Source organism: Mustela lutreola, chromosome 8 (assembly GCF_030435805.1).
Source record: "Mustela lutreola isolate mMusLut2 chromosome 8, mMusLut2.pri, whole genome shotgun sequence".
NCBI lineage: Eukaryota > Metazoa > Chordata > Mammalia > Carnivora > Mustelidae > Mustela > Mustela lutreola.
In genome coordinates this window covers 132,693,474-132,712,351 of record NC_081297.1, presented here as the reverse complement: position 1 = coordinate 132,712,351, position 18,878 = coordinate 132,693,474, and the positions used below count along the sequence as shown (strand labels likewise).

Below are 18,878 nucleotides of genomic sequence, written 5' to 3'. Positions count from 1 at the left end.
TTTACTATAGTAGTTTAATACAAAGCACTCAGCAAAAGGAAGCTATAGGTAATGTTTTTATTGCAAAGGCCCCCATTGTTCTAAATGTCAAAAAAATAAGTTTAAATATAAAATCAACAAAAGAATGAATGAAATGTTGCCTTTCACTCCCAAGAGAAACTTTTGTTTATTGGAAAAGTTTGCAACCTCATTTGATTGTATCTTTGGGTCTTATTATAGTTCTTTCTCTTCCACTGGCTAACCAGTATCCTCTGGGTTTGAGTCTTGTCAAGTGTTCTTGATGCAGGGAGGTACTGTCTGCACTAGAGTGTTTAAATCATGTTAGGGAGCTTAACTAAGCATCCAAGCAGGGAGCATGGTTGAGCACAGTAACTCTGACATTTGAAGAAATGCATAATTTCAGGCCAGATAGAAGGCTAAGAGAAAGAGACACTGCTGGTGATGCCGCAGATGACTAACCCAGATGAGGGAGATGGGAAGTCTGGGAAGCCAAGAGCAACAGCCAAGGACAAGAGAGGAATTTGGTTTGAAAGGAGAGTGTTAAGACATCAACAGCCTGAAAAGAGAAGTCCAGGGTAATTTGTGGCCTGTTGAGTACCAGGAAAAAAGATGTGGCAAAAGAAGGCACAGATGTTGTGAAGAATGCAAGGAATTTATGACGATTCATAGTCTAACTCCGGGAAATGTCTGCCAAGGGCAGATCTCAGTGGACCGTGGGAGCACTGGTTCAGTGAGAAGATATGTAAGGACTAGGACTTCACAAGTGACCTTTACCAGGGTATCATCTTGAACCAGAGCAAAGGAGGAGGAGGAGAAGAGGAAAACAAGAAGTTGTTTGAAAAGAAAAATAAATGTCAGCAAGTCTTTAGAAGTAATTAAAATGTTTCTAGGCCAACAGCCCCCTTTGTCCTATCATTCTTTTCTTTAAGAAGTCCTCATCAATGACATGAACTCTGAGTTTAGAAATGAGGATGCATGCAACTCTCTCCCCCATTCTCTTATCAGAACCCTTACAACTCATTCAAAGAGCTTTACTTCTCTCCTCTCACCCCAAGTACATAGAAGTTGCTACAAGACCTTGAGGATCATTTCTTCTTATCAAACTGAGGGTTTCTATATGCAGTTTTTATACAAACACGCATCTAATTGACATATTGGAGATTATGGAGACCATAGCTATCAAGAAGTCAATGGACTTGATATTCTCCTTTCTCACAGGTATGAGAGACTTGGTGGGGGGTTGCAGGGAAGAATATACTTTCTGGAAAGCTGGGAAGAGAAAATTGAGACTGCCCTGCTAAAAGACTCTGCATCAGGAGAGATCTGTTAGCCCTCACTTGGGCCCTCACTTCCTGCCGGAGTTAAGACAAAGTTAATTTGCTTAAGTATTAGTATAAGCAGTGCCTCCATGCAACCTTCCCAAACCCAGATCTGAGCCAAAGAGAGCAGACAGAAGGCAAGTGTTAAAGGAAATAAAATGTCCCACAAGCAATATCCTGTCCCAATATGACACATTAGTCCTCAGGTTACTTGTTCCCAATGAGGCTAATGAATTCCCCAATCATGGATAAAGTGAAAAACAACTTCTGGGGCAACTGTCTCTAGTTCTCAGAAAGTAAATTCATGGAAATGAGCGACTGGATAGAAGGCCAAGAGGCCACTGCCTCAGAGTGGAATCCCAGAGCGGAGCAATGTGGTCATTCACAGCATGTTTGACTATGTGAGGAAAAAAATAAAAAGAAAAGAGTTTGGTTTCTCTTTTGTGATTTTGAATATCAAAGATGAAAGTGTTTTTCTTTGCTAAATTTAGTAAAATAAGTAAGAAAATCAGAGATTTTACTTAGTTGAGAATAATATTTGCTAAATAACGTTCGTAAGTTTTAAAGAGGTAGGCATGCTATCGGTCTTAGATGAAATTAAATTAAGAACAATATTTATCGTGGACACAAGCCACAACTTAACCACATGTATCCCTCTCCTTATTCATAATTTACTTCTTCAATTCAGAAAAATAATATTTGGGGGAAGAAGATTAGGATGAGTGGGTGGTTAAAAGCTTACAGGCTTAGTGATTTGCCAGATTGCTAAGAAATCTCTTTAGTTGACTTTAAGTTTGCTATGATGTCCAAAGATGTATGAAATTCTAAAATACAATAATTTAAGGAAAGCCTTTCAAGTCTATTGGTCATGTTTAAATAATCAAATGTTAAGAGAAAAGGGAGAAAAATTATAGCAGCAAAATTCCACTGAAAGAAAAGAAATAAAAGATGGTCTCATGAGTCCAGAATTTACCTGAAAGTTCCTGAAATAATATAATAACTCTAAATGAACTGTTCAGTCTAATCTGCAAACCCGCTTGGTATTTTGATAAATAATACTACAACTTGAGAACTCCTTGTACAGATTTTAAAATTTTAGTAACCGTAACATTAGTTTAGTTTACCAAAAAAAGAGGTGATGTTTGAAAAACCATGTTTATAGTGGTCATCTTCTAATTTTATCTGCTGGGCAGATGTTGGGTACCAATTGTAGAGATGATGACCTATCTGGAAGCCCATTCACTTTATCAGAGATGAGACAGCATATGGTTGTAGCTGGAATTTTCCAGGGAAACTATGCGTGTGTTCCCCTGGAAGAAACTGAATTATCTCACAGAGAATTCATATACCATACACAGACACCAAAAAAACCAGCGAAATAAAGTTGTAGCCATTCTGAGGGCTACAAGTTTAGCATTCTGGCCAATAGTATTAGCAACCCTCCCAGGGCTTGTCTGCTTATTCATTTTTTGAAGATGCAGCTTTGTAAAAAGTAATGGTAAAAGACTGTGCCCACAATTTCACACTAATTTTCATTTCCAAGTGCCCACACAAATGAAGGCCATCCCTCACCTACTCCTCTAAGCCTTCAGGACCTTGGTTCATACAATGTAGTTTGATTCTCGCTGCTGTTTCAACAGCCCCAATAAATAACTCCCCCTATTACCCTCTTTCTAATTCACACCTGTATCCTCCTTGAACTGGCTTCTTCAATCCCTATACATGGTCTTGTCCCCTCCTCTTACTCAAGCCTGCCTCCCTATTAGACATTCCCTATTTTCTTCCGTCAAATCCAACACTGATCCTTGCTTTTCCTAAACTCTTTCCTTCCTAAAATTTATTTCATAATAAATTTAAACCTGACAGAGAGGAAATTCCTGATTGTCTCATCCAACTTCTCTTCACAATATATTTCCCGATGATTAAGGAGAAACACTGATATGCCATATGTACATTATTGATTAAAAAGTGGGTAGCATAACCAGCCAGATAATCCTTACGGTCATGTTGTTAGGAGTGCTTGATGCTCTCCAGTACTTTGGTGGTCAACGTGAGAAAATTGGATCTCAGAGAGTTGAGGTGACCTGTGAATTTGCACCAAGGATCTGGAGCTAAAATCCAATGTTGCTTTCAATATACCACATGGCCTTCTTCTTCTTCCCTCTCTGCATATGACACTCTTGTAGGTGCTACAGAAACACTTCCCAGGACCTTTCAATTCAGGAACAGCGCTGGTAACACACCGGCATGAAAGGGACATCACACACAACCCAACTGGCACTAAACTGCACGCCATGTGGTCATTTATATCATGTAACACCCTGGCCACTTTCTCCTTCCCTTCCTCCTCCTCCTTCACTCCCCGTGTTCAATCTGTCGCTCACTCTGGCTGTTCCTTCTCTACAATAATGCCGAGAACTATGTCTGCTGCTGTGGAGGCGGCCTTCCAGCAGCTCACTCCCTGAGGCAGGCCCAGTGCCTCTCCTTACGGGGCCTCCCCCTCCCAACACTCTCCCTTCAGACACGCCAGACTGCCCTGGCAGCTGTCACCCCTTCACCTGCCATCCTGACTGTGTCACACCCACCCCTGGGAAAATCTCCAGATGTGCCCTGAGCAAAACACAGAGGCCTGAGTGGGGAGACTGACAGGGAACAGGGCCCCTGAGAATGCAGAGCAGGAGCCAAGTTGCAAAGAAAAGAGAAATGATAGACTTTAGAGTGAAACTAAAAATAAAGAGAATGTGTTTCAATACTCTTTTGGCTGATTCATCTTTCTGTGGCACCAGAGAGAAGGGTGTTACCCTCTATTCACCAGTGCCTTATGTTTTGCCTACAAGGCCTCTCTTACCACATTTGAAAGAATAAACGAACAGTAACAATGCAAGTAGAAGAGATAAAGTTGGTAGCATGGCTACAATCTCCAGGTTGGAGCCAGACTCATCTTACAATTTCCGTCATATTCTTTCTTAAAAAAATGAGATAAGTGAAGTCCATATACGTAATTCCTCAACATCCCTTCGTATTCTTTCTCTTTGTTGTCTATTTTTATCTTATTCAGGCATGGGTCCAAGATGGAGTAGTGACTAAGTGGGCCTGGTGACACTGTATACTTGGTGACTGCTTATTCCCAAAGTGAGGTTGGTAGGGGAGGTAGCCCTAGTTTTCAGTCATTCTGGGGAGGGAACTAAACTCTAATTCCTAGGCTTCTATGAAGTCTGCATAGAAATTGTCTTAGAATTCATCAGTAAGTAAAAACATCAGCGGTTGTCAGTAGGAAGAGAGGAGAAGATTCAGAAAAGAAGAGGAAAGAAAGAGCTGAGGCATGAAGTGAAGAGAGAGGAGAAAAATACGGACGCTGGTGGAAAGTGATTGGGAAACCACTTCTCACCACCTATTTTGCCCGCACACACCTCATGCCTTGCAACACTGTTTCTCAAAGAAGTGGATGGATGGGGATGGTAACACTGAATAGCTATTGGGGAAAAGTCAAAGGTAACAAGAGTTCAAGATAAGCCCATATGACTTTGCCTTGTTTGACTTGATAGATGCACCCATTTTCAAAGGGTCTATTCTAGATTGAAACTATTTAGAACAATCTAGACAAACTATAGTTTGGATATCCTTTCCAAGGGAACGATTATTCATTTACTTTAATGGCAAGTAGTCCTCCTCTATCTAGAAAGGATCTTTTCAACAAAACATTGGAAAGGATACATTTTTAAGATTAAGAGAGGAGGACAACACCTGCCCAGCGAGCTATGTTATCCAACTCAACTCCGTAATTATACTGCTTAAAATAGCTAACATTTATCCAGACCTTACTGCATACCAGACATTGTACAAGATACATTGCACACATTATCACTTAATCTTGGAGGTACTCTTTTACATATGTCCATTTTCTATAACTTCTGAGTCTTAGAATATTTGGTGCCTTGCCCAAGGTGAACAGTGAATAAGTGGCAGAATCCAGATCTGTCTGATTCCAAAACCTGTGCTTTTAGCCATTCCACATATTGCCTCCTTCATTGGTATGACTGATGTCACAGGCAGATCATGCTCAAATCCTGCAATATGTTCTAAATAACTGAAACTATGTAACTAGAAAATGGTAGCTAACTTATATAGCAGGCCCAACTGAAGTCATTCAAACATAAAAATGACCTCTTGGCATTTGATTATCGTTTACCTTAGACGTTGATAAACCAAACCATTCCCTTAGGGCAACATTTCTGTCCAGCAAAGCATTTCTCTTGCCAAAACATAATTTTGTTGGCTACATCTATCTCCTCCAAGCCTTGGAATCAGACCTAAGCTAGTAAATTGTGCTTTCCTGGCAAGACGGTTGTCCTCCAGGGCATTGTATCAGGCTAAAGTAATACATCATGTTGCTTCCCACTCTGTTGGCCCATTTCTCCAGAGTCCTAAAACGGTAATATTTCTGCTCTGAATCGCCAGTTTTCTTGTCCCTAGGCCTTGTGCTTTAGTTTCCTGGTCTTAGAGATAGAGGTGGACTAAGTAACACTATTTTTACACCTGCCCTTGAGATGAGGCTTCCAAAAGAAAGGAGGCTTTAAAGAAAATGGAAGCCCCATAGATCTCTCCTTCATTCCTTTCAGACCCACAGATACACAAACATTGACTTGATTGGGTAACGAGAAGATTTTGGTCTTTTGGGGTTGTGGGGATTTAGTAGCTGAGAAAGAGTTGCTGAGTGGTGGGGGTGGGGGTGGGGTCAAGTAGAGCCAAGATTCCTAGAAAAGATGACCTCGTCCAACTGAGAAGTAGTGGGACCAGCAAACACCGGCAGTTAAAAATTAACATAGGCCAAAATGAAATCAATGCCTAAGTCTGATAGGTTTTCCAGAAAAGTTCATGATAGGTAGTTCATAGAAAAGTGGACATTTTCTCAGTGTTCACTTTTGCAAATGCCAAAGGTCAATCCTACTTGGAAAGCTCTTGTGTAGAAAAGCAGAAATGTGTAGAATCCACTAGCAACATATAAGGCAGAAAAACTTCTTCAAAAACAATCTTAATTTCAAAGTGTATGACAATAGCCTTGATACTGATGGTAAGTCACTTGACTCCCTGATACATGTGTAAGTGTGTGCATGTATATTATTCTAAGTGCATAATAATGTACCTAGTTTACAGAAGTGAAAGCCTCTTTCTGTGTCTTTACTAATCGTATGATAACATATATCTCAATAATTGTTTTCATTCAAGTGTGATTTCCATAAAAATTTTTTAAAGGTAAAATACTGACTCATCAAAAGTCTTTAAGCTAAATGCCAATCCTATGAATTCAGAAAATATCAACCATCAATGTATCACATTTTGTGTTTGGATAAATAGCCTTATCGCAATTTTCCTTATGTTAGAAATTCATGAAAGGAGTCTAGTTTTCCATATGAAGCCATAAAATGTGTATGAAGGATTGAGAAGTAATTCTCACTTTTCCACCAATGAAAATAACAATTAAAATGCTAAAATAGAGACAAGTTCAAGATTACTCATATTTTACCCAACTTTCCTAGAGTATACCATGCAAAATTATGTCAACTGAATGATTTTTTATTAGACAAGGTGGCCCATGGGAAAACATTGCCCTAAGAAATTAATCATTCTGAGTTACTCTGAATTGTCAACATGTCTGGAGGTTTTGGATAAATAGTTGGTGTAAGAAACCCAATTTTCTGGCTTCTGCGGATTCTTACTATAGTAGTTAATTTTGAGATCAATCTTCAGTTAATCAAAGTTAAATGGAAGTAGTTTCTTATTACTTAATAACTCCATTTGTGTTTTCCATCAAACACATAGTTGTGGATTTTTTTTAGAAACAGCCAACTTGAATTGTCTTATTTCTTTTTCTCTGCCTTCCAAATATGATTGACTTTAGAACCTATTCCTGTTAGCAATTTCTAGAAAATAGTTTTATTCCTCAGAACCCAAATAGTCGCAAGTTGTGTCTTCAGAACAGAATATTTCCCTGTTTGCAAAATGTTTGCATTTTTCATTGTTTAAATATTGATACTTCAAATCAATGTCTCCTCTTTCCATTGACAGGGTTTAAATAATTAAAGTAAAGCTTTCTCAATAGGAGAGGAAGTTTCAAAGGAAATTAAAATTCAGTACAGCATCCCAACTGCCTTCCGAGAAACCTATAAGAAGCACAGGCATACGTAGCACCAGAAGAGTTAGTATCATTTCTACCAGTAATGCACAACTAGAGTTCTTTGTTTTAGAAATTATTCTCCCAGTTTAATCTCAGCATTACACCTTCTCCTTCAGAGATGGAGGGAAGCAAGTTGCTTGCCTCCATGACAAAATGTGAGACTCAGCTAATTGGTGTGGTTTTGATGATGCCACAATTCTGCCCAAAACCCTTGTAACTAGCAAGTTTGCCCTGAAGATTATTGAATTACTCCACTGACCATGCATTATTTAAAGGGAAGTGCTATTATTATAGAAGCCAGCTGCTTAACCATTGGAATTCTGTCTGTTCGCCTACTTTCAAGACACAGCAGTGCACTGTGACTACATGTTATGCCTATGCGTAGTGGAGTCAAAGCCTAGGTTAGGTGGTGGCCAGTTTGTCTGCTAAGCAACATTTGGTGTGCATGCTTTGGAGCAAAACTACTGACTAATTAAATAAATAAATAAGTAAAATTTCAATGTCAAGACTCTGTCAGCAAGAAAAAAATTTGTCTGATTTTATACGTGTTATCTGTTCATGCTAATAGTGGAGTGAGTATATAGTCACTTCATAATGCCACTACCACAGAACTCTGTGAATGTACCTACTTGTAGAAAGGACTCTTGTTTTTCTATTCTATTTCTTTTTTGGTAGTCCCAAGTGAGGAAAACATACTTTAAGCCTCTTGGGGAACTCAAGTAATAAATGGAAAAAAAATATTTTCACTTTCTAAGTTAAAAAAATATTTAAACCTCTTTCTTGAAGACAATGTAAGTAACTTCCAACCATACTGAATATTTGACCTAGAAGGGTTTTCTCCTCCACTTTTTACTTGTTACAGAATCTGAAATAGATGGCACCATGGCAGTCATACACTGTGTACAGTACAGGAATATGTTCCTAAGATCTCTGGCAGGTGTTCATATAGTCTTTACTTAACTGTTTCTAACAATGGGTAGTTCATTATCTTTAAAAGATGTTTATCCCCTTTTTAACACTTTTGAGTACAAATTGTTAGAAGTTTCTTCTTATACTAAGGCAATATTTGTTTCCCATTCACCTACCAGTTCTGACACTGCCCACTGGAGCAGAATTACATAGTTCCTAATGAGGAGTTTATAAAAGCAAGGATAGAACAATTCATTCTATCTCATTTAAAAATTAATCATGATGACAACAGCTATAATTTACATGTCATAATAAGTCCCTATTTTTCTCAAAATTGATATTGGAGCAAATGATTTTACAACCTTTCCAGTGAAACATATTGTTTCAGTCTTCTAGTTTTAGCCCAAAGCAACAAATACCAAATTTTGGTTCTCTAAAAAAAGTAATAGGAGTGTACTGGTTGTGGGAATACAAAATGGTCCTGCCACAGTATGGAAAACAGTATGGAGATTCCTCAAAAAATTAAAAATAGAACCTATAATCCAGGAATTCTACTTCTGGGTATTTATCTGAAGAAAATGTGACACTGGTTTGAAAAGATATGTGTACCTCTATGTTCACTGCAACATTATTTATAATAGCCAAGATAGGGAAGCAATAAGTGTCCATCAATACATGAATGAATAAAAAATATGTGGTATATAGTATATATAATGGAATATTAGTCAATCATTAAAAAAATGGAATTTTGCCATTTGTCGTAAGATGGACAGACCTAGAGGTATCATACTAAGTGAAAAAAGTCAGATGGATAAAGACAGATATCATACAATTTCACTTATATGCAGAATCTAAAAAACAACACAAAGGAACAAACAAAACAAAAGAGAAACAGCCTAACAGCCATAGAAAACAAATCAGAGGGGAAGGAGTATAAAATAAACAAAAAATAAGAATGCAATGTGCAACACAGAGAATAGGTAATAGCATTGTAATAACTTTGTATGGTGACAGACAGTAGCTAGATTTATCATGGTGACCATTTCATAACGTAAATAAATATTGAATCACTACGCTGTGCACCTAAAACTAATATAATAGAGTATGTCAGCTGTACCTCAATTTAAAGAAACAAAAGAAGTCATATGAGGCATTTGAAGATAAAGGACAAAACATTGACCCTCAACTGTGGCCTCTCAATTAGTGAGAAATGATTTCTTTGGTTACATATCTTGATGTAGAACCAGAAATAGAGCTTATTGGACACTTCAAAGGATGAAATAAACTTTAAAAGGCAATAGGCAAACATTTGCTGTATTCATTTATTCCCAATGAAGGGCCATTAGTCTGTTGTAGATTATGATGAATATATGAACAAAGAAAAACATCTTTCTAGAACTGTGGTAACTAAAGTTAACCAGCAGTTACATGTATGATAAAATCCAAGACTATATACCACCATTTCAACAATATTTTTTTTTTTTTTTTTTTTTTTCTAATTTTTTTTTTATTTTTTATAAACAATATTTTTTTAAGAAGATATGGATATAAGGTAAACTTTTTTATGGGGCATTACAAAAAAGTCCTAAATTTCTGTTCCTAAATTCATTCATCTATGGACTGGAAAAGCATAGCTATTTTATAGACTGAGCCATGTTAAATTCTGAGCTTATCTAAGAAAGATGACAAAGCAGGTACCCAGGTATGTTTGTTTGTTTGTTTGTTTTGTTTGTGGGTATTTTGTTGTTGTTGTTTGTTTGTTTGTTTTTTGTTTTTTGCTATGCTCATGATTACTTTCCATTTCATAAGAGGAAATAGACCTGTGGTGAGGTTCATGTCTACTGATAGTCTCCAAGAAGGGAATATGCAGTACATCGTGTTTTCTGTCTACCCAAGGTTTAGGGTGGTATCTTCCTCCAGAAGGAAGATTACATTAGAAATGCATGAAATGGAAATGCTAAAGGGGTCCTGGAATTTCAGACCCAACCCCTCTCCATCTCCCTAAGCATGAATTTTGCAATTAGTTGTTTCTGAGTTAGCCAAGTTTGAAGGTTTTTGGAACCTCCTTTACTGCCCCACCTTTAAACTTCAAATTTCTATTCTACACTATACAGCAAAAAAATCCCAATTATGTCCCATTAAGAAATGTATCATTTCAACAAAGAGCAACCATTACCTATGGTGAACAATAGGGATACCTTAACGTAGGCCAAGTCCCCTTCTTCCCACCCTAAGAGAAAAACCAGTGTATCAGCTACACTTAACTGGCTGACCCCATCAACCTCTTGAAATATCCACTTAGCAAAAAGTATGTAGAAGTCCTTTGTGGATTACAATGAACCATGTAGGCCCATTTGTGTCTTTCCTCTAATTTATAGTCCCAGGAAAATATTATAAAAACAAAAAACAAAAAACATTGTTTACATTGCCCAGGGGACTGGCTAAGTCTCAGCTTGCCAGAGCCCGGCTGGCAAGCAGAACCAGAGAGTCTTCTGTACTAGTGGATTCTCCAATGGCAAGTGAAAACACTACTGAGGCTTCAATTGGGGCCAGCTGCCTGTCCCTCCCAAACCCCTCAACCATGAGGCACCCACAGGGCTTGCCCCTAAGTGAGAAAGCAGACCCCACCCAAAGAGACCGCAAATGAACCCTCCCTGAGTTACTACCCTCAGCTGTGCTAAGAATGACAATAAACCTGCCTTACGGGGAGGAAGCATCCTCAGACTGCTGCGCCAAACATCAGGAAAACATTTGGGTTTGTAGAGGATGCCATGAACGGTTGGCCCTTCAAGCAGCAAGGCAGCCAAACTAGTTTGGTAGCACGCCATTACCAAGGGTCTGATCTTCCCTAACTAGGGAGTTCAAAATATACATGGGGATTTTGACCTTCAAAACACCATTCTGCAAAAATGGTGTCATTATTGCACAAACGTAAGACTTTTTGTTTAAACTATAACATTGTCTTCTGTGTCGGGAATAAAGATTGAATATATGCCAGATTGATTGATTGGACTCTTCAGTATCAGTGGTTCACAAATTTTCCTCCATGAAGGCTGGTTATCAATGCAGAAGACCAGGCCTCCTGCCTCCCAAGTGAAGTAAGGGAGATGAGAGAAAGCCAAGTGCCAGTCCCCCCACGTTTGCCTGAGTTACAGCAGTTTCACTTTTGTCTGCCTTATCTATTGGTATATAAGCATGATTTGGTTTAACAGAAGTTCTACTTTAACAAAAAGATTACACAGAACTTAGGTACATTTTCAGTTCCCATGGCAAATTCATGTAAGCTTGTTTTGCCCTCTCTTTTAATTCTAGAGCCAGGAAAAATGTGTCCAAATCAAAACAATGCAAAATAAAACTAAACCCAAACCTACTTGCCAAGTAAAGAGGTCTAACTAATTTGCGAACATCAAAAGAAATTTGATTCATGATGTGCCCTCTGGGTAATTAGAAATCACATGAAAGATGGACATTTAGTTCATTCTGTCTCAGTGTAGTAGTTATTTTATAAGAAACAGAATTGATTGTTCTGGTCTCTCCAGGGTGATAGTAGAGGAAGCACCGTCACACTTGTACTGTTATCAATTCCAAATTCCAAGGCTTCTGGATGCACTTAACACTGAAGCTGTTTTGTCACAGACTATAAGATCCTGGAAAAGGGTACTCAGAGAATGTAACAAACATTTCTTTAGGATCTGCTTTAAGTCAGGTGATGTTCTAAGCACGTTTCATACATTATCTCATGTAATCCTCAAAGAATTCTTATAATGAAGATATTATTAAATATACTTTACAAATGGATAAACTGGGCCCAAGAGGCTTAAGTGACTTGTCCATAGTTACACGACAGGTTTCCTGGGCTCTCTGAAGTACTTGAACTCTGCAGGGAATATATCTGAGTTTGAATCCTGATTCAACCCCTTATTGCATGAATTACTTAAAGCAAGTCATTGCTTGAGTCTCAGTTTCCATATCAGTAAAATGAGGAGCCCTTTCCAGACTTAAAACTCCTTTGATACTCGACCTGACGTCACAATAGTAGTAGTTAAGCAAAAGAGCAAACACTTGAGCCATCCTGCTATATAAAACTGTATAAACAGTTTAAACAGTTTATAAACAGTATAAACTGTATAAACTGTGACACATCTGTATAAAAACTATACAGATTTGCTAAAAAGATAAAGAAAACTTAAAATATTATCTTCTTTTCATTAATATTCATAGCAGCCTCCAACCTAAGCGAGTATTTAAGGAAAGACTAGATTTGGGCATAGACAAGATCCTTGACTACAGGTTTCTGAAAACTCGAGAATTAACACAAATCAAGTACATGCTGCATGAGTTGATGCTAAGGAGTGTGGGGCAGAGTCCAGAGACACATCAGAATCCAGAAGGATCTGTGGGGTCAGGAATTGTTGGGGAAACTTTAGGAAGAGGTTGAGATGTGTAGGTGGACCAGGTATGAAAAGAGAAGAGGCTTCAGGGGCTGGGTGGAACTCTGAAGAAAGCCGTTTCCCCTCTAAAGCCAGGCCACTGTGTGTTTGATTTGCACAGACAAGCCCACGGGGTATGGTTCAAGCAGTCGGAGGGCACCTCAGACAGGCATTGTGGACGAGTGCTGCTTCCGGAGCTGTGATCTGAGGAGGCTAGAGATGTACTGCGCACCCCTCAAGCCTGCCAAGTCTGCCCGCTCTGTCCGTGCCCAGCGTCACACCGACATGCCCAAGGCTCAGAAGGTAAGCCAGCTGGTGGGGAGGGATCCACCATCCTCAAGAGATTGAGGATACTTGTGGGTAGGCCAGACAGAAATTATGCCCCATGATCTCCTGGCTTACAGGTCAAAAAAGTACCATTCTCACCTCAGATATCCATCCCTTTGGTCACTCCACATTGCATATTCTCCTTTCCACTGCTTTGGACAGTCTGATACCAGAAGACAATGGAGAACAGTCACTAAACGTGAGCCTTGGTATCAGACAAAACTGAAGTCCTAACTTCACCAGTCACCAGCTGAGAGCCCTTGGCCAAATAACATAGCCTATCCAAACCTTAGTTTCATCAGTAAAATTGGGGTAATAATATCTACTGCATCAAGCTGTTTTAAGAATTAATAAATAGACATGCACTTCTTTGCACATCCTGCACAAATTAACTATTGGACAAGTGTTACCATCTTTCATAATTGTAATTAATAACAAAGCATGTAACTTTTCAAGTCTAGTATTCTGCAAAGGTATAAAAAATATATGTTAAAATGGGAACTATTTGAAGTTCACATTCAGTAACAAATTCAATTAAAGAAAACCCCCACTACACATAGAAATTTCTGTTTCGCTCTAGAAATACCTAGAAATTTCTAATGATCAATATCTGTAGGTGTCTTTATCTATGACCTAGACTTCAAAGAAACCTTACAACTACTATCTATACCATTAAAAGTACATAAATCATCTCAGCATATTAGTCACTTTATAAATTTTGTTGAATGAGTGAATAAATGAGTAAAAAAATGAGAAGTGCTTAAATTTTAGTCCTGAAGTAGAAAGAATGAGAACTGAAGAGTCAGGGGTAGGTGAAGGAGAAAAAAAGAAAGTGAGGAAGGGTGGGTAAGGAGAGCAAAGTCCAAGTAGGTCTCCTTGGGAACGTTGTTTGAAAAACCAAAACCAGAAAACAAAAACAAAAAACTGTGGTTTTACTCTTTGGAGCCAAAACTAGCATTGTGCAGAAAGCATAAGAAGAGAAACCAAGAAGTTCACAGTGACACATGTGCTGATTCCTGGTCGGCAGCTGAGCCTGGAGGATGACCAGGGAGCTTAGTGGAGAGGTGACCCCAGGGAGCCACCATGAATGATGGAAAGGGCTTGGGCACAATCTGGTGCACAGAGAACACAGTAACCAGTGGGTAAGTCAGGGAGCAAGCATCATAGAAGTAACTTAAGTGAATGTGTTTGAGAAGTGTGCTTGAGGGGACAAAGGCAGGTTAATTCTTTCTCTTCCCAGGTGACCCAGTACCTCAAAATTTCTAGCTGGGGAGAGGGTGGGGGTCAGAGATAAGTCCCAGAGTTTGGGTCTTTTGGCTGTGGCCTAGACATCCCTCCAGCACCAATGTTGTCTCCTGTACCACATGGAGCCCAGGCATTCTGGGCTGACTCAAAGCTCTATCACACCAAGGGAACCACCTGTTCTCAATACAATTATTTTTGTGATGTTTACAGTATCATCCCCCACCTACCACCAAGAAAACGAAGTCTCAGAGGAGAAGGAAAGGTGGGCCAAAGGAACGCCCAGGAGGGGAACAGAAGGTGGGGACGGAAGCAAGTCAGCAGATGGAAGGAAAGAAGAAAGAGCAGAGAAGGGAGACTGGAGCTAGAAACTGAACACAGAGGCAAAAAAAGGAAACTGGAGGAGAGAAGGACTAAGCAGACAGAGGCAAGGACGATGAGAGAGAAGCAGACAGCGATAAAGAGAAGTGGGAAGTGCTATAGAGGAATGAAGAACAGTAGGCCTGGTGGAGCTAGATAATGCATGTGATGGAAGGAGAAGGAACCTCTTGTAGAATGTGGATAACAAACATGGAGATAATGGAAAAGAAAAATGTAATGCCCGAGGAAGTCCAAAGGAAAACAGAGGCAAGAATGAAAAAAAGAACACAAATTATGAAAGAGGCAAATAAGATACTACATTCCCCTCAAAAAAAAAAAAAAATTAAATAAGAGTTAAAGAATTAAGATAGAAATCAAGGCTTTTATATGCATTTTTAAAACTTTGTGTGAAGCTATTATAGAAGAATTGCCCAGGTTCATATATCTCCAAAGTTAAATATTAGCCCAAAATTCTCAGCAAGACTGAATTGTGTCATAGAAGTTCCCAGATTTTCTTTCCTGCAGTGTCATTGGAGGCTGGGATTCTTAGTCAAGTCCAGGTTCAGGCCAAAGGGCACAAAGTATTTGCCTAAAAGCCTGTGAGGCCGGTGAGGTAACCTACAAGAGAAGGTCACTGAACCTTTTTTTTTTTTTTTTTTGCACTTTGGAATCAGATATAAAAATGTGTTAGTTGTATCATCTCTTGGGCTGCCATAACAATGTACCACAGACTGGGTGTCTTAAGCAACAGATATTTTCATACATTTTTGGAAGCTAGAAGTTCCTATAAACAAAGAGGACATGTTTTCAATAATGAGAGTCAGGACTTTAACAAACAAGTGGCCAAGGAGAGACACAATTCAGCCCATAACAGAAGACTTCTAATGTCTGATTATTGCCTTCTTATCCTATCTTCTATAAAACTCTGTGTGTATGTCTATCTCTGTCCTATATGCACACACACACACACACACACACACACACACACAAATCTAGGTTTTCAGATATGAAATCTTGTAAGTTTCTGTTCCATGGAAACACTAGGACAAAAAGCTTCTGAAGTTGATGGGTTTAATCCCTTCACTTTTAAGATAAGAATACTGAGATCCATATAAGGGTAAAGGCATGCTTGAGTTCTAAGCTGCCCTCCTTCTGGCCATCAGAGAAGAGCACATAATCAACATGGACTAAGAAATAATTCCAAAAGGAAAAGACAGGGCAGAAATAGATGGCACATGAAATCTTCTTAACTTAATAGTTTTTCCTGAAGGTAAAAAATAAAGCCAAGTAGAACCATAGAATTCAGGTCTTGTAAATCTTCTCCTTCAGCTTCTTTGATTTAATTAGTAGGCTTAGAGTCTTCACAGATATAAAACAAAGTCTCAAGATCACCCAAATTATGAATTATAAGACCTAAGAGAGGGTGTAGGAAAGAAGTGGTCGCCAAGCAAATGATGACACTTGGTGTAAGAAGATGACTAAACCAAGAAGTGAAACATTTCATCCAAGTAACTTACTTTGAAGATGTCATGGTATAGAGGAACCTCTTTTCTGCCTGATCCTTCATGCCCCTGATGCTTCTACTTCAGGATCATCTTTGCTCTATGGTGCAGTGAAAACACAGGATATATAATAAATATAATATAACAAAACATATAAGGCCATGCCCAAGGCTCAACCTGGGAGGAAAAGTCCAATCAGAAACATGCCAAGCCTAAGTTGGGAGCTAAGCCACTTCTGCTGTGGTTACAAATGCTTGGCCTATCTGAATAGACAAGGGTAGGCTGGTGCCTTAGCCCATCTAGCCAGCCACCTTATTCAGGAGATGCAGAGCTCTTCACAAAGACATCCATGCTTTGAGACCAGTCTCATGCATAAGCCGATGTTTATTGTGACCACCACCTGAGAGTAGCCTGCATACACAGATGGTTCTTCAAGTTCCACAGAAGAATTAACAATTCATGTCCTATGGAAAGGTTCCTTAAAGGATTATCTTGTCCCTATTTTATTGTTGACTGGGAAAATGTCAATTATGACTCAGGGTTTTGGATAAACTCTAAATTATACTCTATGATAAACTTCATTCAAAAGAAGTGAGGCAGAGACTCTAAAAGAAAAAAAAAGGAATGGAACTTTCTAGTTAAAAAATGCTTAACTCTCATACTGTGGATTAAAATACATTTCTTTTTGGAAAGGGTTTTATCAACTCTAAAGCAGTCATCATGAATGCCTACATATGATTTCTGAATAATATGAAGAAAGTAAACATGAAGAACCTATTATTGTCTTTCTATCTCCTCCTTTCCATAGTCAATACCAAGCACCTAGTGATACATGGCATATAATGCTAGGTGGATGGGTGGTGGGAGACCATAAAAATAAGCATCATTGCTGAGATGAAATGATTCCTCTCATCCTTGCATAGGGCAATGAGGCATGGACAGAGTAAAAAAAAGAAAAAAGAAAGAAAGACAAAGGAGGGTAAAGGAATTGCACTGATACAGGCTAGCTTTGCATTTCTAGAGATTAAACTGAAATCATTCAAGGACCCACTGCTAAAAGTGACAACTGGCTGAGTAGTACTTTATAGTGAACGTTATATACCTGTTGCGTTCCTGGATGTTTTCTTGGAAGTGAGCTGAGTACTGATCATCATTTAAAATTCTGTTTCTACCATTTCTTGGTGCAAATTGATGATTGTGTGTAAAACTAATGGGAAGATGGAAGGAGTCATGATCCTGAAATAAAATTGTCAAAAAATACTTTTATTGAGCACCTACAATGTGCTAATCTCTGTACTAAGATGAAGGGAAATTATAAAGATTGAAGATGAAGTAAGACATAGCAGTTAAGAATACAGACTCTAGAGTCATGCTTCCCAGGTTGAATTCCCGACTCTTACTTACTGAGTGGCCTTGGGCAAATCATGTCATTCACCTGTGCCTTGGTTTTCTCATCTGTCAAACAACAGTGCTATTTGAATCTACCTTCTATGGTTGTAAGGATTTATTGAGATAATATCTATATATATGTATATGTGAGCATTTATGTACAAATACATATTATATTGCTTAAAATGATTCCTGGCACATAGTAATCACTATTAAAGTTTTAGTTAACATTATTTTATCTAGTTCTGAAAATTAGAGCCATCCGAAAAGAAATAGATCCCTTTAAGTAGAAGTGAGTCTTGTATCACTAAAACCTTCAAGGCCAAGCTTGCTAGCACTTTTTGGTGAGGTGGTATCGGGACTTCAAGCAGATGATAGAAGGGAACTCAGTGACCTAAGAGTCTTTCCAACCCAGAGAACCCCAGTTCTATGAATAATTCCAACTTAAGTGAAAGCTCAGCTCTCCCATGTGAGGAGCTGCTAACTTTTATTTCAAGGTCACAGAATGAACTTTCAGAAACCACCATTTTTCTCAACCAGTTAAAATCAAATGTAATATGTGTTTTCATTTCATGGTGCCTGAGGAAAATTTAATTGTAGCATGAACTCCAGCTCTTACTAGTTTTAAATAAAATTGCCAAAATAAATAGAAATGTGGGATATTTCCGGGCTCACACAGCTTCCGGGACATTTCAGTTTCTAGGGCTGCCGATCCAGTGCCTTTCACAAGCATTTGATCTTCTTTCAAACATCTCTTGAAAACAAACAAAACCTCATACAGCTTCAAATGTGCGTGCTGTTAGGATGTAAGGGTGGAAAAAGAAGCCAAAAAAAAGGAGTCCTCCAAGAGAACCTAGCCCCTCCCTTCACCCCTTAACCACCGTCCCACCAACCACCAACAGGAAATAATGTTTTCTTAAGTAATAACATTTTGCAATTTCTCAAGTCCATTAACATCCATGGGGAAAGATGAGGTCTATTCTCTTACTTGTCTGTGTGAAGGGAATAAGTCTTTTTCATTATTTAATAGGTAACAGGGAGCTGACTTTTAATCCAAGGGTAAATTTGATAGTTTGAAGGTAAAGTGGTGGACACCTTTGGTAGCAATAAGAAGATAAATTGTTTTAGACAAATCAGGATGCCCTTTTATGAAGATAGGGATTTGGGGGTGAATCGTTTCCCAAAATTTTTGGTAAATACAATTTCTTGGCTTTTCTTTCAGTGA

At 38.6% G+C, this 18,878-nt stretch overlaps 1 protein-coding gene across 6 annotated transcripts in view; it reads left to right on the top strand.

Moving 5' to 3' along the window:
- IGF1 (insulin like growth factor 1) overlaps positions 1-18,878 on the top strand; it is a 78,930-nt gene that overhangs the window by 43,938 nt on the left and 16,114 nt on the right. For 3 of the 6 annotated variants that reach the window (XM_059186679.1, XM_059186680.1, XM_059186681.1), the window contains exons 3-4: positions 12,955-13,136; positions 14,616-14,667. In XM_059186679.1, coding sequence (XP_059042662.1) covers positions 12,955-13,136; positions 14,616-14,667 — 234 coding nt within the window. Of the gene's footprint in view, positions 1-12,954; positions 13,137-14,615; positions 15,737-18,878 lie in introns of those variants that run through there. The other 3 variants (XM_059186683.1, XM_059186685.1, XM_059186682.1) reach the window with 2 other exon arrangements.